The following is a 22,496-nucleotide window of genomic DNA, read 5'->3' as shown; positions in this document are numbered from 1 at the left end:
TCATGGAATTAATTTAGTCTTCCTTAATTCATTAATTACAATAGCATGGAATTAATTTAGTCTCCCTCAACCTGTTCATTACAATAGCATGGAATTAATTTAGTCTCCCTCAACCTGTTCATTACAATATCATGGAATACATTTAGTCTCCCTGAACCCGTTCATTACTTCAGCATGGAATTCATTTAGTCTCCCTCAACCAATTAATTAAAACAGCATGGAATTTATTTAGTCTCCCTCAACCTGTTCATTACAAAAGCATGGAATTAATTTAGTCTTCCTCAACCCGTTCATTACAAAAGCATGACATTTATTTAGTCCTCCTTTCTTTGTTTTTATCAACAGTTCTTAACTCGAAAGACATCTTTGTTTTGTTTACTCTCTTAGTTCCATTCAGTAACACTGCCACTATACAAAACACTGCTTCTCGCTGCCGCTTAGTGGTTAAATCCTCACTCTGATTGAGAACAGCCTGGGGAGGAACAAACCATAACCCTTAAAAGCCTGGCAAAGAATAAAAACAGCAAAACAGACCACTTCTGGGGGGGTGAACAGTGATACCACCTACACCTCCTCTGCCCACTGGCAACCCCCTGGACAAAACATGTACATGTGAGAACAGAAGTGCTGAATGCATGTGGGTCTGTGAGAACCGAAGTGCTGAATGCATGTGGGTCTGTGAGAATAGAAGTGCTGAATGCATGTGGGTCTGTGAGAACAGAAGTGCTGAATGCATGTGGGTCTGTGAGAATAGAAGTGCTGAATGCATGTGGGTCTGTGAGAACAGAAGTGCTGAATGCATGTGGGTCTGTGAGAACCGAAGTGCTGAATGCATGTGGGTCTGTGAGAATAGAAGTGCTGAATGCATGTGGGTCTGTGAGAACAGAAGTGCTGAATGCATGTGGGTCTGTGAGAATAGAAGTGCTGAATGCATGTGGGTCTGTGAGAACAGAAGTGCTGAATGCATGTGGGTCTGTGAGAATAGAAGTGCTGAATGCATGTGGGTCTGTGAGAACAGAAGTGCTGAATGCATGTGGGTCTGTGAGAATAGAAGTGCTTAATGCATGTGAGTCTGTGAGAATAGAAGAGCTGAATGCATGTGTGTCTGTGAGAATAGAAGTGCTGAATGCATGTGTGTCTGTGAGAATAGAAGTGCTGAAGGCATGTGGGTCTGTGAGAATAGAAGTGCTGAATGCATGTGGGTCTGTGAGAATAGAAGTGCTGAATGCATGTGGGTCTGTGAGAATAGAAGTGCTGAATGCATGTGGGTCTGTGAGAATAGAAGTGCTGAATGCATGTGGGTCTGTGAGAATAGAAGTGCTGAATGCATGTGGGTCTGTGAGAATAGAAGTGCTGAATGCATGAGGGTCTGTGAGAATAGAAGTGCTGAATTCATGTGGGTCTGTTAGAATAGAAGTGCTGAATGCATGTGGGTCTGTGAGAATAGAAGTGCTGAATGCATGTGGGTCTGTGCAAGAGGGACTGCAGGGGAAGTATTAGTCAAGTTAATTGAAAATAAAAAACATACAGTGTTTTCCATTATTTTGCCAACATGACATGCTGGTCAGTATGATTTCATTGCGGCCAAATCAGAGGTAGGCCTTTGGATATGACAACATCTCTATTTGTTTGCAGTGTGCCCTTTCTGTTATCATGTTAACTGTGTAAGGTTTTGGTGTAGAAGAGGAACGTCATCTATCAGGGCCCTTAACAGAAACTGTTAATCGAGGGGTGTCCTGGGTGGGGGTTTGGGGTTGCGTCCTGACTAGTCATTCACCAACAGATAACTATGTTTAAACTCTTCAGTGAACAACTCTGCATAAAGAAATTATACATCTGTTTATTTTAATGGAAACATGGTTTCATACTCTAATTTCATTGTTGTGATTTGTTAAATTTGAGTCACTGTAGGGAACGTAGGGAACACAGGCAATGACCAGCACAGTCAACACACAGGCAATGACCAGCACAGTCAACACACAGGCAATGACCAGCACAGCCAACACACAGGCAATGACCAGCACAGTCAACACACAGGCAATGACCAGCACAGTCAAGACACAGGCAATGACCAGCACAGCCAACACAAAGGCAATGACCAGCACAGTCAAGACACAGGCAATGACCAGCACAGTCAACACACAGGCAATGACCAGCACAGTCAAGACACAGGCAATGACCAGCACAGTCAACACACAGGCAATGACCAGCACACTCAACACACAGGCAATGACCAGCACAGTCAACTTCTACATTTTCTCTGGTGTTATGTGGCAGTGCTCCTTCCACTGCTGAAGACTGAAGACTCCAGGACACAGGAAGGTAATCCAAGTGTGGAGTGCAACAGTTTATTATGAAACAGTTCAAAAGGATCGGGAAAACAGCTTATTCAGTAGAAAGGTGACGAGACCGGGCAGAAGGCTAGATGGGAAATCCAGCAGCCAGGCAGGAGGTTCGGAATACCAGTTATCAGGTAGGGGGGGCGAACGGACGGAGTGGCGGGCTGAACAGGGAATCCAAAAGGGCAGGCAGAATTGACAACGTTTGTGAGTTGCTGAGCGTGAATTGTCCAGGAATGGGATGAGTAGAGTGACTGGACCTTACAGGAACCCCCCTCGTGGGCGGCACCTGACGCCCCGAAACAGCCACGCTGGAGGACGCCCCCGAGGCCGAGGAGCCGGGTGGTCGTGAAGGAAGGACCCTATGAGGACCGGGTCGAGAACGTTCCCAGAGGACTCCCAGGACCTCTCCCCTGGTCCATAACCCTCCCAGCCCAGGTATATCATCCTCTCCCGCCAGGGTTCATGAGGGCAGGATCTCCCTGACGGTGTAGGCTGGAGCGCCACGATGACCAACGGACGGGGCGCGCCGTGTGGGGCAACAGACGGGCAAAGGGGGCTTTAAGAAGAGAAATGTGAAAAGCGGGGGGGTATCCAGAACTGACAGGGCAGTTGGAGGATGTAGGTCACAGGATTCATCCGGTGTGTTATCTTAAAGGGGCCGAAATACCTGGGCCAGAGTTTCTTGCTGGGGAGACGGAGACGGATGTCAGACTCGCTGGCCAGGGTGGTATAGAGGCGTGGGTCGGCGATGTCGGTCCACGTCAGCCTTTTGTATGTGAAAGGCCAGGTGAAGGTGTTGGTGGGCTGTTTCCCAAACCTGAGCGTTGCGCTGGATTTTGGTGGCACGGGTTACCCCCGGATGGCCAGTGCCCAGGGATGTGACACCAGTTGGGGTCAGATGGTGGGGGAACATCTTGCCTGCAGGGGTCTCTGGTGGGTCTGGTTCTGCTTGGGTAGCCTCCTCTATGAGGGATTGAATCTCCCATTGGATCGGCCCTACCTGGCAGAATGTTGGAAGGATGCATTCTGGGACAGATGAACAGGCGGGACGCTCGAACGGTCAAGAAAGGGAATTGTCTTTAATGTTCGTTTTTCCTGGAGCTGTTAGTAGAATATTAATTTTATTCTACTCTTCCATTTTCCATTTTCCAACCTCACGTTTATTATTTTCTCAGGCCTAGCGCCGTTTAATCATTTATCTATTTCCTTTTTTCCTCATGAGACATTTCCCATTTTCCTCATTTCATATTAGAATTACAAGGGTGTTTCTAAAACTATGCAGGGAGTAGACTGGTTGTATATCACCCCTTAGAGCTAAACTGACTTGGGAAGTGAAACAGCCCATTTTTCGCCATCCTGGTTCCATGGGTCACGTGACCCATTCATTTTTACCATAGACGTTTCTAAAAAGGACTGGTTATGGTCATTTGCAATAATTAATCAGTCCGCAGCACTGTGCTAAATGATGGAAATATGTGTGATAATGAAATTACCAGAACATTTACTGCAAAAAACTTCAGTAATTGCTGCAAAAGAAGGTGACAACAAATACTAAAAATCATATACTTTTCCAGCCCATGCTGTTATTGTTTGACCAATGTGTCAAATGAAGACATAATGTATAAAAGTATACATTTACTAATGCTCTTTGTGGGGTTAGGTTTGGGTTATGCATTAGGGGATAGGTTTAGGGTTAGGCATTAGGGTAAGGTAATGTTTAGGTGTAATATATTAAGTGTAGGCAAAATATATCCGGAATAATGTTTCTGGTCCCCCACAAGGAAATAATAGCAAATGTTTGTGTGTGCGTGTGTGTGGTGAATAGTTAAAGTCACACAGCACCAAATGAGCCTGAACCTGGTAGCTGTGGAATAAAGAGGTCAGGTCTGTATGTGGTGGAGACAGGATGTTACACAGAGGAGAGGAAGAGAAAGAGAGAAAAAAAACCCACAGCTGCTTCTCTCTCTCTCTCTCTCTCTGTGTCTCTCTCTCTCTCCTCTGTGTCTCTGCCTGTCTGTCTGTCAGTGAGGGTAGAGAACAGACTGGCATGGCTGTCACTCTGAAGGGAATCATTGTTTGTCTTGTTCTGCTCTCGTTCACCCCTCAAGGTAAAGCCGGATCAGACAAAATGTTGATTTATATCTTTCCATTGATATTCATATATTCAGTGATATTTATATTTCTGATGCGTTAAAATCAAGGTCAGAGAGACAGTTGCTAAGGTTTTAACTGTTGTGTGATTTGATTGACAGGTGTCCACGGTTTTGAGATATTCCATCATGAGATTTTGACAGCTGTGGTGGGTCAGGATGTCTCTTTGCCCTGCACCCCGAAAGAAAACACTCTCAAAATATTACAGGTGTGTAGTGTTCTGTCTTTCCAGGGTTCCACAGCCAGAAACACAAATCCAGACACTCCTATCACTTTAGTGGGTGAAATACTAGTATTCCCATGATTATACTTCTAAGTGGTCTTTCTGTAAAATCTGAAAATGGTGTAATACATCATAGTATAATAAAATAGTAAATAGTAAAATAGGGTATGAAATACTTTCAACATGCTTTAAAAACAGTGACCATAACCGCAACAACCCGATAAACAGCTTTGAACAAGAAACACAATATATACAAAGTTGAACAGGGTCCTTTTTTAACTCTTGAATTGATACAAAACCCATAATAATGACACAACTAAAGTGTATTCCTTCATTGACTTTATTACTTTATTGACTATTTATTGACTATTATTTTATTGACGTTATTTTTGTATACAGTTGTGCTCATAGATTTGCATACCCTGGCAGATATTTTGAGATTTTGGCATTGAAAATATGATGACTGATCATACAAAGAAAACTGTCCTTTATTTAAGGATAGTGATCATTTCAAGCCATTTATTATCACATAGTTTTTTGGCTCCTTTTTAAATTATAATGATAACAGAAATCACCCAAATGGCCCTGATCAAAAGTTTACATACCCTTGAATGTTTGGCCTTATTACTGACACACAAGGTGAAAATAGCAATTAAAGTTTTAAATTGCAATTAGTGTCTGTGTATAAACAGTCAATGAGTTTGTTAGCTCTAACATGGATGCACTGAGGAGGCTAGATACTGAGCCATGGGGAGCAGAAAAGAACTATCAAAAGACCTGCTTAACATGGTAACGGAACATATAAAGATGGAAAAGCATATAAAAACATATCCAAAGCCTTACAAATGCCAGTCAGTACTGTTCAATCACTTATTAAGAAGTGGATCTCTTGATACCAAGCTAAGGTCATGTCAAGTAAGATTTCAGGCAAAACTGCCAGAATTTTTTTTCTGGATAAAAAACAAAAACACAGGTAACATGGTCGAGTTGTCAGAAAGAAGTCTTTACCGCACCAATGCCACAAAAAAGCCTGGTTACATGGTGTACTTGAATTTCTTAAAGATATTTCATATACATTTCACTGCTTGTATTGTTTTAATATGTTTGCATTATTTATCAATGCATATTGAAGGAAAGTGTCGCTTTGGGTTACCCCTTTACATATATTTTAACTGGACTAGGATTTGATAATGTTTTTACATGTTAGTGTCCTGAAAAGCCACCCTGTAAGATTGCGTCTCTCTCTGTCTAAGAGCTATTTGACTGAAATGTACATGTAAATAATGTTCCAGATAGAGTGGAAGAAGAGAGGAGAGGCAGAAGACCAGCACCTGGTGGTTTATAACCCACAATTTGGCGAAACAATTGGTTCACCAAATGTGGCACTGAGGTCAGAGAAAGAGGGAGACATGAGGACTACTCTGGTTCTCAAAGCTCTGAAGGAAACAGACAGTGGCCGATACATCTGTGACTTGACCACATACCCCAACGGTTCCATTCGGAAAGTCACTCGGCTGAAGGTCAAAGGTATGTAGTAGTATCTGGGGTGGAGCTTAGCTGTCACTCTCATGAGTTTGACATCATGCTGCTGTTGTCATTGGTACTGTCAGTAGACCTACTAACATCAGGTCTATAAATGTTATCGTGCTGTTGTCATTGGTACTGTCAGTAGACCTACTAACATCAGGTCTATCAATGTTATCGTGCTGTTGTCATTGGTAGTGTCAGTAGACCTACTAACATCAGGTCTATCAATGTTATCGTGCTGTTGGCATTGGTAGTGTCAGTAGACCTACTAACATCAGGTTGTGGTGGCAATTTCTAAAGTCCAAACAATTTACAGAAATTGTAGGTAAGACAGAGGAAAACTCAATTGCCCAATAAACAGTTTTATTCTTGCAAGGAGAGAGTACACAGGTTACCAAGTAACAGTGAATAATCTCTAAATTAATACAGGACAATCAACAGTATTTAAAGGGGAAAAAGGGGTGTGGTCAGATGCTGCCCATCTGTCTTATGTATCATAGGTTTTACCCAAAGGAAAGCTGTCCCCCCACCTTATCCTTCCTGCCATAATGTTTACAGTTGTGTTTAACTAAACAGGCCAACTGACCTTACTTCCCCCCAAGGACCACATTCCTAAGGAACAAAGAACTGATACCCTTCTTGGTCTAGACAGAAGAACAGATGGTCAAAGTACCTAGTGATGCTGATATTTATACAGACGTGTGTGTCAAAATCAAAGTAAATAGTAACATACCAGGCAATAGAAAGCAGACATTTCTCAAATGTACCTTAGTTCAAGAATTTCCAAAACAAGGTCTATAAATGTTATCGTGCTGTTGTCATTGTCACTGTCAGTAGACCTACAAACATCAGGTCTATAAATGTTATCGTGCTGTTCTCATTGGTAGTGTCAGTAGATCTACTAACATCAGGTCTATGAATGTTATTGTGCTGTTGTCATTGGTACTGTCAGTAGACCTACTAACATCAGGTCTATGAATGTTATTGTGCTGTTGTCATTGGTAGTGTCAGTAGATCTACTAACATCAGGTCTATGAATGTTATCGTGCTGTTGTCATTGGTACTGTAAGTAGATCTACTAACATCAGGTCTATGAATGTTATTGTGCTGTTGTCATTGGTACTGTCAGTAGATCTACTAACATCAGGTCTATCAATGTTATCGTGCTGTTGTCATTGGTACTGTAAGTAGATCTACTAACATCAGGTCTATGAATGTTATTGTGCTGTTGTCATTGGTACTGTCAGTAGATCTACTAACATCAGGTCTATGAATGTTATTGTGCTGTTGTCATTGGTACTGTCAGTAGATCTACTAACATCAGGTCTATGAATGTTATTGTGCTGTTGTCATTGGTACTGTCAGTAGATCTACTAACATCAGGTCTATGAATGTTATTGTGCTGTTGTCATTGGTAATGTCAGTAGATCTACTAACATCAGGTCTATCAATGTTATCGTGCTGTTGTCATTGGTACTGTCAGTAGATCTACTAACATCAGGTCTATGAATGTTATCGTGCTGTTGTCATTGGTACTGTCAGTAGATCTACTAACATCAGGTCTATGAATGTTATTGTGCTGTTGTCATTGGTACTGTCAGTAGATCTACTAACATCAGGTCTATCAATGTTATCGTGCTGTTGTCATTGGTACTGTCAGTAGATCTACTAACATCAGGTCTATGAATGTTATCGTGCTGTTGTCATTGGTACTGTCAGTAGATCTACTAACATCAGGTCTATGAATGTTATTGTGCTGTTGTCATTGGTACTGTCAGTAGATCTACTAACATCAGGTCTATCAATGTTATCGTGCTGTTGTCATTGGTACTGTCAGTAGATCTACTAACATCAGGTCTATCAATGTTATCGTGCTGTTGTCATTGGTACTGTCAGTAGATCTACTAACATCAGGTCTATCAATGTTATCGTGCTGTTGTCATTGTCACTGTTAGTTGACCTACTAATGTTAGAACACAGATCTTTTTAGTTCCTATATACTTAATCAATGTCATGATTCAAGGGAGGCGGAGGCAAATGCAGAGTAGAAAACAGAACTTTTAATGTAAACAGAAAGAAAACAAAACAGAATGCCATGCACTACAGAATATAACATGGAGACAGGAACACGAAACATGACACTACAACAATGACCGACAAGGACAGAACTAAATACCTTGACCGACAATGCCACAACTAAATGCTCATCTGAATGTTGTATTATAATGCTGCATTATCATGTGAACAGCCTATGGGGACTTATTACTGTGAATGTAACCATGTAATTGATTGTATAATTTGGGAGGTCGTGGTCTTGGGGGAACATGATGCGAATGATGTCCTGTTGAGTTTGGTTTTTATTTTTGTACTGTTTTTCTTTTTATATGTGTTATTGTGTAATGTCATGTTTTGAGCATGTGTGGCTCTGGTTGTTATTTTCGATCAGTGATTGAAAGGAACCCCTTGAAAATGAGATGGTACATCTCAAGTGGCTATCCAAAATAAAAGAATAAATAGTAAAGAATAAATAGCTAGACTAACAAAGTGAACCGAAACAGGTGGGGGCTAAACACAGCTGAAAGGAATAAACTGATTAACTGAAACGAGAACAGGAAAGACCAAACAAGGACATGACAAACTAAGGACACACAAAAAACATAAATGTACTTTAATTTTACTTTGAAATGATTACTGTAGGAGGATTCATCAGGTAATATGATAAAGAATATGAGTGTAGGATGTCATGATTGACCCACACTCCAGAACAGTACAGTAGGTAGCATACTGTATCAACATAACCAACATGTAATGTGTCTCTGCTAAATGACAACAAAATAAAGCGTCTCTGCTAAATGACAACAATGTAAAGCGTCTCTGCTAATCAACAACAATGTTAAGCGCCTCTGCTAAATGATATCAATGATAAGCGTCTCTGCTAACTTACAACAGTGTAAAGCGTCTCTGCTAATTGACAACAATGTAAAGCGTCTCTGCTAAATGACAACAATGTAAAGCATTTCTGCTAATTTTCAACAATGTTGAGCATCTCTGCTAAATGACATCATACTGTATTTTCTCCAATAGACCTGGATGACATAATAAAGTGTGACACCAACGGGACTGTGGAAGCTGAATCTGGTCAGAATGTAACAGTCCACTGTACTGCTGATGGGTTCCCCAACATACTGTTCCACTGGTCAAAGGTACGAATACAGTCAATATCTGATCTCTACGCTCAAACATTAAGTCTGCTTTTTAACTGCACAATCTGGATAGCCATGCCCACATCACCTACAGCTGCTTGCTTGTAGGCGTGCCAGGAGAATATTGCAACAATTCCTGAATGTGGCATGGACGTATGAAAGAAATCTCTGGTTATTAAACGGATTGTTGCTATAAAATATACTGTACATGATAATACAGTCTATGCATTCAGACATGGCTGGTCACGTTGGTGCCACAATGGAGACACGCATGCATCATGTATAAGCATAAATACAAACACAATCACGTCTGATGAGGCCCCACAGGTGTGTTGCAGCCACGTCCTGCGCTCTAAAACCCCCACACTTAGGCAGGAGAATATGGATGTCATGATTGACCCCACACTCCAGGACAGTAGGTAGCGGTATATGCACTTGAAAGTGGACTGTGATCTGCCTACATGAACCTAAAGAAGGAAAAAGAGGAATATACTGATTTACTGCTCTTTACAAACTACAGTGTTCGACAAATCTCTTATCTGTTTTATATTTTATTTTGTTGAAGGCATTTCTTATCTTTCTTGGTGTTCCTTGCTCTGACATTTTTCTGATATCGATATGGGATCCTCTGCTGTGCTCGTTCTGGTAGCTTCGTCTCTGTCTGTTGCCTCCATCGGTGAGGATGGTCATACTTCCTTGACTCTCCATCGCAGGGGTTCTCAAGTTTGGATGTGGGTGTGTCAGAGGCTGGATTGATGTTGGTGAACGGCTCTCAGGGTGTTCTCTGAGTTTTTCAGGGAGTTCTCTGGGTTTGTCAGGGAGTTCTCTGAGTTTCTCAGGGAGTTCTCTGGGTTTGTCAGGGAGTTCTCTGAGTTTCTCAGGGAGTTCTCTGGGTTTGTCAGGGAGTTCTCTGAGTTTCTCAGGGAGTTCTCTGAGTTTCTCAGGGAGTTCTCTGAGTTTCTCAGGGAGTTCTCTGGGTTTCTCAGGGAGTTATCTGAGTTTCTCAGGGAGTTCTCTGGGTGGGTTTCCGCCTGGTTACCATTCTATTCTGTCCTCTGTTACTATGGTGGCTTGTCCAATCATTTGCCATAGTTCTATGATCCACATTGTAGTGCGGCACGATGTTTTGGTGTTGATTCTGGCTTACTCTGACCCCCTGTTCCGGGGGTCGCGGTTTTGTGGTGTTTTCAGCAGAACAGTCTCTCCCCGTTTTCTACTGTTGTCAATTATGGTAAGGAGATAATTCTACTGTGGTCATCGTATCACGCTGTGGACCTCAGGAAAACCCATAACCCATCACAGCTATTATCAGTTTTTCATATTCAGTTTTCTCAGTTCATTATTTTATTGAACTGAGAAAATTGAAGAGAAAAACTATTCTTGATGCAATCAAAATGTATTGATTTTCATAGATTGAAATTGTAGTAGGACACCCTAAAGACCTGTGATTGGTCAGCACCTAGCAAACATTGCGGTGGAGTTGTGTAACCTTTTGAATGGCCAGATTAAATAAGCAGACGAGGAGGATCAGAACACAGTTGGGAATGAAAGTAGGCATACATAATGATCCCATGTTTCCCATCTTTCCAACTGTTTCTGACCATTTCCTTTGCTTTCCACCATGTGTTTGAACCTTCACCAACCAGTACCCCCACCACCTTCGCTAACCAACATTGAAACTGAAAAGGGACCGGATGTTTTTGAGCTTGCCTCGTAGGGTTTATTCAGTTTACAGTTTCACAAAGTAAATGGTTTCATTCACCTGTTCATTTCTAGAAAGAAAGACAGATAAGAATGAATAATGAGTAGAGAATGCAAGAGTGATAACAGGCAACCATTTTATGATCCAATCAAAATAAGAGTCTATTAAAACCCAGATCAGATTTGGAGGTAGGATGTCAGGCAGGAAAGATCGGTAGGATATCAGAAAGTAAAGATTGGTAGGATATCAGACAGAAAATATATGTAAGATTTCAGACAGTAAAGATAGGAAGGATGTCAGACAGTAAAGATAGGTAGGATGTCAGACAGTAAAGATAGGTAGGATGTCAGACAGAAAAGATAGGTATGATGTAAGAAAGTAAACACAAGTAGGATGTCAGAAAGTAAAGATAGGTAAGATGTCAGACAGTAAAGATAGGTAGGATGTCAGAAAGTAAAGATAGGCAGGATGTCTGACAGTAAAGATACGTAGGATGTCAGACAATAAAGATAGGTAGGATGTGAGACAGCAAAGATAGGTAGGATGTCAGACAGTAAACACAGGTAGGATGTCAGACAGTAAAGATAGGAAGGATGTCAGACAGTAAAGATTGGTAAGTTGTCAGACAGTAAACACAGGTAGGATGTCAGACAGAAAAGATAGGTAGGATGTAAGAAAGTAAACACAGGTAGGATGTCAGACAGTAAATATAGGTAGGATGTCAGAAACTAAAGAGGTAGGATGTGAGACAGCAAAGATAGGTAGGATGTGAGACAGTAAAGATCGGTAGGATGTCAGACTGGAACGATAGGTAGGATGTCAGAAAGTAAACACAGGTAGGATGTCAGAAAGTGAAGATCAGTAGGATGTCAGACAGTAAAGACAGGTAGGATGTCAGACAGTAAAGATAGATAGGATGTCAGAAAGTAAACACAGGTAGGATGTCAGACAGTAAAGATAGGTAGGATGTAAGAAAGTAAACACAGGTAGGATGTCAGACAGTAAATATAGGTAGGATGTCAGAAAGTAAAGATAGATAGGATGTCAGACAGCAAAGATAGGTAGGATATCAGAAAGTAAAGATAGGTAGGATGTCAGACAGTAAAGATAGGTAGGATGTCAGACACTAAAGATAGGTAGGATGTCAGACAGTAAACACAGGTAGGATGTCAGAAAGTAAACACAGGTAGGATGTCAGACAGTAAAGATAGGTAGGATGTCAGACAGAAAAGATAGGTAGGATGTAAGAAAGTAAACACAGGTAGGATGTCAGACAGTAAATATAGGTAGGATGTCAGAAAGTAAAGATAGGTATGATGTCAGAAAGTAAAGATAGGTAGGATGTCAGACAGTAAAGATAGGTAGGATGTCAGACAATAAAGATAGGTAGGATGTCAGACAGTAAAGATAGGTAGGATGTCAGACAGTAAAGATAGGTAGGATGTCAGACAGTAAACACAGGTAGGATGTCAGATAGTAAAGTTAGGAAGGATGTCAGACAGTAAAGATTGGTAAGTTGTCAGACAGTGAAAACAGGTAGGATGTCAGACAGAAAAGATAGGTAGGATGTAAGAAAGTAAACACAGGTAGGATGTCAGACAGTAAATATAGGTAGGATGTCAGAAACTAAAGACAGGTAGGATGTCAGAAAGTAAACACAGGTAGGATGTCAGAAAGTGAAGATCAGTAGGATGTCAGACAGTAAAGACAGGTAGGATGTCAGACAGTAAAGACAGGTAGGATGTCAGACAGTAAAGATAGGTAGGATGTCAGAAAGTAAACACAGGGAGGATGTCAGACAGTAAAGACAGGTAGGATGTCAGACAGTAAAGATAGATAGGATGTCAGAAAGTAAACACAGGTAGGATGTCAGACAGTAAAGATAGGTAGGATGTAAGAAAGTAAACACAGGTAGGATGTCAGACAGTAAATATAGGTAGGATGTCAGAAACTAAAGAGGTAGGATGTGAGACAGCAAAGATAGGTAGGATGTGAGACAGTAAAGATCGGTAGGATGTCAGACTGGAACGATAGGTAGGATGTCAGAAAGTAAACACAGGTAGGATGTCAGAAAGTAAACACAGGGAGGATGTCAGACAGTAAAGACAGGTAGGATGTCAGACAGTAAAGATAGATAGGATGTCAGAAAGTAAACACAGGTAGGATGTCAGACAGAAAAGATAGGTAGGATGTAAGAAAGTAAACACAGGTAGGATGTCAGACAGTAAATATAGGTAGGATGTCAGAAAGTAAAGATAGGTATGATGTCAGAAAGTAAAGATAGGTAGGATGTCAGACAGTAAAGATAGGTAGGATGTCAGACAATAAAGATAGGTAGGATGTCAGACAGTAAAGATAGGTAGGATGTCAGACAGTAAAGATAGGTAGGATGTCAGACAGTAAACACAGGTAGGATGTCAGATAGTAAAGTTAGGAAGGATGTCAGACAGTAAAGATTGGTAAGTTGTCAGACAGTAAACACAGGTAGGATGTCAGACAGAAAAGATAGGTAGGATGTAAGAAAGTAAACACAGGTAGGATGTCAGACAGTAAATATAGGTAGGATGTCAGAAACTAAAGACAGGTAGGATGTCAGAAAGTAAACACAGGTAGGATGTCAGAAAGTGAAGATCAGTAGGATGTCAGACAGTAAAGACAGGTAGGATGTCAGACAGTAAAGACAGGTAGGATGTCAGACAGTAAAGATAGGTAGGATGTCAGAAAGTAAACACAGGGAGGATGTCAGACAGTAAAGACAGGTAGGATGTCAGACAGTAAAGATAGATAGGATGTCAGAAAGTAAACACAGGTAGGATGTCAGACAGTAAAGATAGGTAGGATGTAAGAAAGTAAACACAGGTAGGATGTCAGACAGTAAATATAGGTAGGATGTCAGAAACTAAAGAGGTAGGATGTGAGACAGCAAAGATAGGTAGGATGTGAGACAGTAAAGATCGGTAGGATGTCAGACTGGAACGATAGGTAGGATGTCAGAAAGTAAACACAGGTAGGATGTCAGAAAGTGAAGATCAGTAGGATGTCAGACAGTAAAGACAGGTAGGATGTCAGACAGTAAAGACAGGTAGGATGTCAGACAGTAAAGATAGGTAGGATGTCAGAAAGTAAACACAGGGAGGATGTCAGACAGTAAAGACAGGTAGGATGTCAGACAGTAAAGATAGATAGGATGTCAGAAAGTAAACACAGGTAGGATGTCAGACAGTAAAGATAGGTAGGATGTAAGAAAGTAAACACAGGTAGGATGTCAGACAGTAAATATAGGTAGGATGTCAGAAACTAAAGAGGTAGGATGTGAGACAGCAAAGATAGGTAGGATGTGAGACAGTAAAGATCGGTAGGATGTCAGACTGGAACGATAGGTAGGATGTCAGAAAGTAAACACAGGTAGGATGTCAGAAAGTAAACACAGGGAGGATGTCAGACAGTAAAGACAGGTAGGATGTCAGACAGTAAAGATAGATAGGATGTCAGAAAGTAAACACAGGTAGGATGTCAGACAGAAAAGATAGGTAGGATGTAAGAAAGTAAACACAGGTAGGATGTCAGACAGTAAATATAGGTAGGATGTCAGAAAGTAAAGATAGGTATGATGTCAGAAAGTAAAGATAGGTAGGATGTCAGACAGTAAAGATAGGTAGGATGTCAGACAATAAAGATAGGTAGGATGTCAGACAGTAAAGATAGGTAGGATGTCAGACAGTAAAGATAGGTAGGATGTCAGACAGTAAACACAGGTAGGATGTCAGATAGTAAAGTTAGGAAGGATGTCAGACAGTAAAGATTGGTAAGTTGTCAGACAGTAAACACAGGTAGGATGTCAGACAGAAAAGATAGGTAGGATGTAAGAAAGTAAACACAGGTAGGATGTCAGACAGTAAATATAGGTAGGATGTCAGAAACTAAAGACAGGTAGGATGTCAGAAAGTAAACACAGGTAGGATGTCAGAAAGTGAAGATCAGTAGGATGTCAGACAGTAAAGACAGGTAGGATGTCAGACAGTAAAGACAGGTAGGATGTCAGACAGTAAAGATAGGTAGGATGTCAGAAAGTAAACACAGGGAGGATGTCAGACAGTAAAGACAGGTAGGATGTCAGACAGTAAAGATAGATAGGATGTCAGAAAGTAAACACAGGTAGGATGTCAGACAGTAAAGATAGGTAGGATGTAAGAAAGTAAACACAGGTAGGATGTCAGACAGTAAATATAGGTAGGATGTCAGAAACTAAAGAGGTAGGATGTGAGACAGCAAAGATAGGTAGGATGTGAGACAGTAAAGATCGGTAGGATGTCAGACTGGAACGATAGGTAGGATGTCAGAAAGTAAACACAGGTAGGATGTCAGAAAGTGAAGATCAGTAGGATGTCAGACAGTAAAGACAGGTAGGATGTCAGACAGTAAAGACAGGTAGGATGTCAAACAGGAAAGACAGGTAGGATGTCAGACAGCAAAGACAGGAAGGATGTGAGAGAATAAAGATTCAATGTGCCTTGTGTGATGGTAATTCTATCGATCGACACTCTTAAAGGAGTAAGAAACAGAGACAAAATTCTCTTGGCACAATTAACAGTTTATTAATTATTTGCAAATAAGAGAGACGCGTCAAACGCTTACAAACATTGTCGTCCGAGGAGTCTCTGCCGTAAGACATGAACAATCCGTATTTATTTAAAATGTTAGAAGGGGTGTGGTAAGTTGTTGCCCATCTGTCTTGTGTAACATTTACCCAAAGGGTGGGCTGCCCCCCACCTTATCCTTCTCAACACCTGAGGAGACACAATGTCTGGTTAATCAACAGAGACACTAAAGGGTTATACAGATTTACCAGTACCCCTCTAATCCACCGGTGCCAGTCAAGGATGTCTCCTATTCAAACACCAGACCCCTCTCAGCATCTTTAACTAGTAACTCATTCATAGATGTATAGGACCAACAATACATCAGTTCGAGAATTTCCACAACACTTGATTCTATGAGTCTCTGGATCTCTACTAGATGGATGGAACATCATCCATCCAAAAGATATTCCCCCATTTGGTGTTAAATGATGGTGGTGGAGAGCATTCTCTCTGGAACCTTTCCTCTTGCCATCTTGATCTGAAATCGAAGTCAGCTGGGCCTGCTCAGCATTTTTATACATACCACAGGGCATGATGGGATGTTAACTGCTAAACTGTATCATGCAGTACACCTGTATGGAGGCAACTGCATTCGTTATGTTCCTTGCAGTTAATAACCTTGTAACCAGGCTGTTTTGAACCATTTCCACTCCAGGACAACAAGTGCATTTCGGATGAATCGTCTCTGGTCCTGTGGTCTGTGAGCAAACATGACGCTGGGCTGTACATGCTGACCGTGTCCGTGGGCAACAACACGGCCCTCGTGAAGAGAAGGGGGTTCAACATCAAAGTGCCGCTGACCACCACGCAGTCTGATGAAGGTGAGAAATAAGTCGAATTTACAGAGACAGGAGAAATGGTGGGAGGAAAGGAGAGGAATAGACTAGAGAGAGAACACCAGAGTTTCTGGTTAATTGGACAAATTATTTTGGGGTTAGCATTTTCTGAAAATAAATCAACATTTGGCCCATGGACTTGCCATTAACTTGCAAAGAGAGGGGACTGGAGCTGTTCTCTTAACAGGCATCAACCAAGAATTATATTGAGGATCTGACCAATTATGCAAGACTTTAGTGTTAGCAGAGATTTGTTTGGCGAAATGCAAAACATATTGCCAATTTGGTCAAATCAAGGAAATTACTTTTGTTTAGTTTAGCTAGTTGGTTCCTCATTAGCTAATGCATATATGCAGAACCTATTTTCTTTGTGCTCATATAACAAAATAAAGCACATGACAGAGAACATGTAACGAGGACTCGCATGGAAAACGCGCACCATCCCCCCCGACGTGGTATTCGGCGTGCGTCATCGCCTGTCTTCTAGTCACGGCACTGTCATGTCTTGTTATTGCACACACCTGGTGTCCATTCCCTCATTAGGTTGCCTATATTAGTTCCTGTGTTTTTGGGTGTCTTTGTGTGGTATTGTTCTATGTCTTACATTTCTGGAGATAGGCACGTTTGTTTTAGTGCTTGTGCGCAGTTTTATAACGTGCCTTTGATTTTGTATATTGAAAATACAAGTTACGTTTATCGCCTCCCTGCATTTGACTCGAGTTTCCCTTCTACACACTCCACTACACCTGCATCGTGACAGAACAGAAAATATTTACATTTTGTTACTGTATTACATTTAACTGAAATACTTTTTCAGATCTATACATAAAAAGTACTCATCAAATTAGTATATTTGGAGCACACCAAAAAATTTCCTAAATATGATTTATATATAGTCATATATACATATATATTACATCATATACATCATATATTCTTACTTGTGCATTGTATTTAGAGCTGTAGGAACACAGTAAAAAATGTTGTTGATTAGACTTTTTGACACCATACTAGGTTGGTTTTCCTGGCTGCTGTGCATGAACTGTTGCTTGCTCTTTTGGGGTTTCAGTCTGCGTGTCTGTAAAAGCACTTTGTGACAACTGCTGATGTAAAAAGGGATTTATAAATACATTTGATTGGTTGATTTGATTGTATCTTGAATGGAAAGTTGATTATAAACATAGTTCTTAGCTTTTTCAGCAAAATGTTTTAAGCTAAGACATTGTAATTTCTTATCACTAGATTACATTTGGTATTTAAAATTTGACTGTTATGTCTCTTTCTTTATGTGTCAGACCACTGGGAGATTAGTTGTTGCTGTTGCCATGGTGTTAGCAAATGGCAGTCCAAGTAAACAAATAAACAACATAGGAGGACAGAGGAGCAAAGGTGAAATTGTTCTATGAAAAGAGAGCAGATAAAGTATTGCATGTTATTGCAAAAGGGATGACTAGGACAATGTCTTACAGTTAAGGAGACTAGGACAATGTCTTACAGTTGTTCTGAGTGAGTGCAGATTAAGGAGACTAGGACAATGTCTTACAGTTGTTCTGAGTGAGTGCAGATTAAGGAGACTAGGACAATGTCTTACGGTTGTTCTGAGTGAGTGCAGATTAATGAGACTAGGACAATGTCTTACAGTTGTTCCGGGTGAGTGCAGATTAAGGAGACTAGGACAATGTCTTACAGTTGTTCTGAGTGAGTGCAGATTAAGGAGACTAGGACAATGTCTTACAGTTGTTCTGAGTGAGTGCAGATTAAGGAGACTAGGACAACATCTTACAGTTGTTCTGAGTGAGTGCAGATTAAGGAGACTAGGACAATGTCTTACAGTTGTTCTGACTGAGTGCAGATTAAGGAGACTAGGACAATGTCTTACAGTTGTTCCGGGTGAGTGCAGATTAAGGAGACTAGGACAATGTCTTACAGTTGTTCTGAGTGAGTGCAGATTAAGGAGACCAGGACAATGTCTTACAGTTGTTCTGAGTGAGTGCAGATTAAGGAGACTAGGACAATGTCTTACAGTTGTTCCGGGTGAGTGCAGATTAAGGAGACTAGGACAATGTCTTACAGTTGTTCAGAGTGAGTGCAGATTAAGGAGACTAGGACAATGTCTTACAGTTGTTCTGAGTGAGTGCAGATTAAGGAGACTAGGACAATGTCTTACAGTTGTTCTGAGTGAGTGCAGATTAAGGAGACTAGGACAATGTCTTACAGTTGTTCTGAGTGAGTGCAGATTAAGGAGACTAGGACAATGACTTACAGTTGTTCTGAGTGAGTGCAGATTAAGGAGACTAGGACAATGTCTTACAGTTGTTCTGAGTGAGTGCAGATTAAGGAGACTAGGACAATGTCTTACAGTTGTTCTGAGTGAGTGCAGATTAAGGAGACTAGGACAATGTTTTACAGTTGTTCCGGGTGAGTGCAGATTAAGGAGACTAGGACAATGTCTTACAGTTGCTCCGGGTGAGTGCAGATTAAGGAGACTAGGACAATGTCTTACAGTTGTTCCGGGTGAGTGCAGATTAAGGAGACTAGGACAATGTCTTAAGCATGCACATCTGCAAATCTCTCTCTCCATCCTGTGTGGTGTGTTGATGGTGGTTCAGTTTCCTGACAAACCTGAAATCTCTTCACATTCACGTGACAGACTAAACGTGGGTTTACCAAGCTTACTGTGGTATAAATGGCACCCTAATTCCTAAGTATGGCACTACATTAGGAGGTTCATCTAGCTGTGGTTACAGTTCCAGTTACAGTAGTGCACTAGACAGTGAGTAGGGTGACGTTCAGGAAGCAGGTTCACACTTCCTGTGTCTTGCTTTCCACCACAGAAACACTGTTGGCTTCATCCAAAAGCTACAGACACATATGCTCCATTATGCAGATAGAAATGCCATCAACAGCACTGACCTGATCTCTTTATCGCTCAACATATTTTGTCTTCTGAATAGAATATCGAATTCCAGTAAATTCCAATAAAAATTATTTATTTTGACTTGTTAGATGTGAAGGTTTCTACTATATTATTCTAGAACGCTTGGCCTGGGGACTACACAGAAAAAACCCTGAGGCAACAGCCCTAAGGAAAATTTAGACTGCCTAACCTTAAGAAGAAGGAAAAATATCTATGAACAATATAGAACTCCCTCTAATGTCGACTGTCTGTGAAGAGAATATACTGCCCCCTTGTGGACATGATGGAGTATAGGCCAAGGGCCAAGTTGAATGAAGCATCTTTTTTCCCTTGACCTTAAAGAGGAATGACAACAAATATCTACTATTTGTCTAAGTTCATCAATTGCTTGAAGATATTGTTGGACTGTTTCTTTATGCACACGAGCTGTTAATATTGCTCCCTCCTCACCAAAGCTATTTCATAGAACTGCAGTCCCTGTCAGAGCCTCTCAGGTCATTTGTGTATTTGGAGAGTAGCTCTGGAATTATTCTGATGAGTCGTTCTCTCTTGATCAACAGGTCCTGCTACTACAGAAAATCCCACAGACACACCGCCTCTCAATGTGACCCTCAGCACTCAGCTTTTTAGTACCAGCACCAAAATAACTGGACCTACAGATACCAGCGCCAATAAAACAGATGAATCCACTGAGCCAGGAAGAGGGACAAACCTCACCGTCACACCAGATCCTCCCATAACTACCATACAGGAAGTTAACAGCAGTGTCACCTTGTCTACCCCTGTCCAACCAATGAACTTCACCACAGACTTCTCCAGCAACACAAAAAAGCAAACAAAGGGTATAGAAGTTAACAGCTCCACCCACAATCCAATACGGGTCACATCAACAGCCCAATCAGGAACCACCTATCCACCACTGGCCGTATCAGGAACCACCTATCTACCTGTGGTCCAGTCAAATGTGTCGACTCCATGGAGCCACCAACCGGATGGTGGGAACCAGTCTGAAGCAGAGACCTCCAGTCAGGGGTACTCTGTGTCCACGACAGTCTTCCCAGAGAAGAGCACCCTGGCTGGGGAAGAGACTCATAGGACTGACACCTCCTCTACCCTCTCCCAAGGGAGTGGGGTGATCATTGAGACAGGTAGGACTACAGCTTTGGAGGTCTGTTGTTGTGTTGTTGATAAGCTACAATTGGATATGCAAGAAAAAACATCCCAAATGCAATAGAGGAAGACCTCAGGGAATTACCTGTAGAAGGTTCTGCTTGCAAGACGTGGGATTAGATACCTTGACTTGTTTTCTTGTTTTCTGTTAATAACATGCACTTGTTTTGTCTCTTCCTGTACCCCTCACATCTCTCCCAGAGAAAGGCAGTCAGAGATACACGACGATGTTGTGGATCTTTCCTTTCCTAGCTGTACTCATCTTGGTTGGGATCCTCTACAGAAGACATGTCATCCAGAAGAGGTGAGCGCCAGCGTCGATCATCTCCTGTTGCATTAGTCAATCTCTGTCCTTCTGCACGTCTTCTAATCTGTCTGTCTCCCCCTGCCCCCCCCTCCCCTCTCCAGAATGGACTTGCCTCCCCCTTTCAAGCCCCCTCCCCCCCCAGTGAAGTATTCCTCCCTGAAATCTCAAGACATCCCAATGACTGACATCCTCATCTGAAGGGGGCGCTGTTCTAATACATGACATTCACATTTAGGTAATTTAGTGGACGCTCCATCCAGAGGAACTTGCTGTACTGATTACATATATTTGCATACACACACACACACACACACACACACCCTGACAATCGAACCCACAACGCTGGCGTTACAAGCACCATGCTCTTCACCAAGTGAGCTACACTGATCCATGACACCGGACCATGAAAGACATCCTCACCTGAAGGGGGTGCTGTTCAATGCCACCAGGTCATGATGTCCCAACACCACACATCCTCACCTGAAGGGGGTGCTGTTCAGTGCCACCAGGTCATGATGTACCAACACCACACATCCTCACCTGAAGGGGGTGCTGTTCAGTGCCACCAGGTCATGATGTCCCAACACCACACATCCTCACCTGAAGGGGGTGCTGTTCAGTGCCACAAGGTCATGGGGTCCATTAATCCTAAACTAATCTCACATTTTGATTCGTCAGAGACTGGACATTTTTCAATGAGTTCGGGCCCAGAGAAGGTGCTGGAGTTTCTGGATGTTGTTTATGAATGGTTTCTTCTTTGCATGGTAGAGTTTTAACTTGCATTTGTGGATGCAGCGATATATGTGTTCACAGACAATGGTGCCCATTGTACATTTTGAGCCCATGCAGTGATTTCAACTACAGAATTGTTTCTGTTTTTAATACAGTTTTAATTTAGTTGTTTGATATTCAACCTGGTTTCGTTTTTTAGCATTACACAACCTTTCCAGTCTTTTGCTGCCCCTGTCCCAAACTTTTTGAAACGTCCTGATGACATCAAATTCAAAGTGAGCATGTATTTTCTAAGAAACAGTAACGTTTCTCAGTTTCAACTTTTGATATGTTGTCTTGGTACTATTTTCTAATGAATATAGGATTTAAATGATTTGCACATCATTGCATTGTTTTTCTTTACATTTTACATAGTATCCCAAAAATTATTTTGGAAATGGAGTTGTACCAGAAGATGCAGTGTATCTATCTGGTCTGCAATTATTTTTTGTTATTAGTTCACATGCGCCCTCTGCTGGCTGATCTATAAATTAGTCAGTTTTGCACAGTAAAAGCTTCATTAGGCCAGTTGAGTTTAATCCCAACTCCTGTCTTTCAGTACACATTTTAGTTTTAGCACAGGACAAGCCCAAGCATAATGAGAGCCTGGTGATTAGTTGACAATCTGACTCGGCTGTGCTCAGCTGGGGATACGATAAAAATTTGAATGTTGAGTCTTTGAATGGTATGCCTTTAAAAGCTGGTCT

At 41.5% G+C, this 22,496-nt stretch overlaps 1 protein-coding gene across 1 annotated transcript; it reads left to right on the top strand.

Moving 5' to 3' along the window:
• Nucleotides 1-4,372: 4,372 nt before the first annotated feature.
• Nucleotides 4,373-21,794, top strand: si:ch1073-15f19.2 (T-cell surface protein tactile). Its single transcript, XM_010898220.4, has 8 exons — nucleotides 4,373-4,450; nucleotides 4,595-4,701; nucleotides 6,009-6,243; nucleotides 9,328-9,446; nucleotides 16,444-16,609; nucleotides 20,102-20,689; nucleotides 20,913-21,015; nucleotides 21,120-21,794. Exons 1-8 carry the CDS (start codon nucleotides 4,390-4,392, stop codon nucleotides 21,214-21,216), a joined length of 1,476 nt encoding a protein of 491 aa, XP_010896522.2. The 5' UTR covers nucleotides 4,373-4,389; the 3' UTR covers nucleotides 21,217-21,794.
• The last annotated feature ends 702 nt before the right edge of the window (nucleotides 21,795-22,496 follow it).

The sequence above is a fragment of the Esox lucius genome, chromosome 7 (assembly GCF_011004845.1).
Source record: "Esox lucius isolate fEsoLuc1 chromosome 7, fEsoLuc1.pri, whole genome shotgun sequence".
In the NCBI taxonomy this organism is placed as follows: Eukaryota; Metazoa; Chordata; class Actinopteri; order Esociformes; family Esocidae; genus Esox; species Esox lucius.
The sequence above is the reverse complement of the archived record's forward strand: the minus strand, read 5'-3'. Positions and strand labels throughout refer to the sequence as shown.